The sequence below is a fragment of the Nestor notabilis genome, unplaced genomic scaffold (genome assembly GCF_000696875.1).
Source record: "Nestor notabilis isolate BGI_N333 unplaced genomic scaffold, ASM69687v1 scaffold15738, whole genome shotgun sequence".
Taxonomy (NCBI): domain Eukaryota; kingdom Metazoa; phylum Chordata; class Aves; order Psittaciformes; family Psittacidae; genus Nestor; species Nestor notabilis.
Genome location: NW_009940997.1, coordinates 2,773 through 4,093, shown reverse-complemented (window position 1 = coordinate 4,093; position 1,321 = coordinate 2,773). Strand labels below are relative to the sequence as shown.

The following is a 1,321-nucleotide window of genomic DNA, read 5'->3' as shown; positions in this document are numbered from 1 at the left end:
CAGTGTCACTTTAATCCATGGATTAACTCAGGTAGTCTTTAGCCTAAACTGGACAAGGAGCAGCTGGAAAACATGAAGAACAAGATCAAGACACAGTTATAATAGTCATTATTAACATAAATGTTGGCAGGGATATTAAAACTCATATTCAAAGCTTAAAGTGGGGATCAAGATGATGTCTAATGCATATATCCAAGTCCTATAGGCTGCAGGGCATCCCCCCACCGAAGGGTATTTGTCTGAGGTTAACTCTGTGGTCTTTGCAAGCAACAGATGGACACTTGTGTGAGTTAGATGTCACAGGCTGAAAACCTTTAGGCTTGATAAAGATCACCAAACTCTCCAGGTATGTCCCAGAGAGCAAGAGCAGCTGGTCACAGCACAGGTAATGTCACCAGCTCTCATCCTAGTGAAGGCACAGCCTGTTTCATGTCAGCTGCACAGTATAAACCAAGGCTAAAGTGAGGGACAACCAGGCTCTCACCCAGTACTCTCCATCCCCTGATTGCTCATGCTATGAGGAGTGCACTGTGCTCATCTCATGCAGACAAGGCCTATGGAAAAACATACGGACATGCTCTAGGTTTCATGGAGCAATAGGAACCCTTCAGCCAGGAAGACACTGCTTGTACCTCTGGAAGCAGTGTAAGCCCTGAGGGCACAGCTAATGAAGGGGTTGGGGAGGGCTAAGCTCACCCCCAGAGCCCAAAAACACATCAAGGAAGGGAAGCCCTCAGCCAGCATGGACAGAAGAGGCTGGGGATCAATCCCCAAGGGCCAGCTTGCTCCTCAGCACAGTCACTGAAGGACTACTAACACCTTAGCTCTCTGCTTTGCTGCAGGGTCGTGGTTGTCTCCTCTCTTCCTTGCTGTGATCGCTCTGGGACTGCAGTGGCCACAGGAAGCTGCGACCTTCCCAGCCATGCCCCTTTCCAACCTGTTTGCCAATGCTGTGCTGAGGGCTCAGCACCTTCACCTCCTGGCTGCTGAGACATACAAAGAGTTCGTAAGTGTTGTGGCCTCCAGGCATCTCCGCCACATTGGTTTGATGGTTTCAGGACTGTATAACTTCCTAGAAACAGAGACTTCTCAACTATCAGCTCTTGATGAGGAGAATGGGTCTTGATAGGATAGGACAGGGCCTGTCCCCACCTCTGATCCTGCACAGTTCCCTCCTCAGGGCTATCACTGCCAATGTCCAGACCTGCAGCACAGGCTGAGATCTCTCTCAAAGAGAAACATGAAGCAGTGGGAAACAGCACAGATATTTTGCAAGACTTTCCTGTGTCAATTCCCTTTGGCCCTGGGCAAGTCTGAGTGC

The 1,321-nt window shown here is 49.5% G+C and overlaps 1 protein-coding gene across 1 annotated transcript in view; it reads left to right on the top strand.

The window, feature by feature from the left end:
- Positions 1–1,321, top strand: part of LOC104410485 (somatotropin) — a 4,518-nt gene that overhangs the window by 610 nt on the left and 2,587 nt on the right. The window contains exon 2 of the mRNA XM_010020655.1: positions 843–1,006. Within this exon, the coding sequence (XP_010018957.1) occupies positions 843–1,006 (164 nt within the window). The remainder of the gene's footprint in view (positions 1–842; positions 1,007–1,321) is intronic.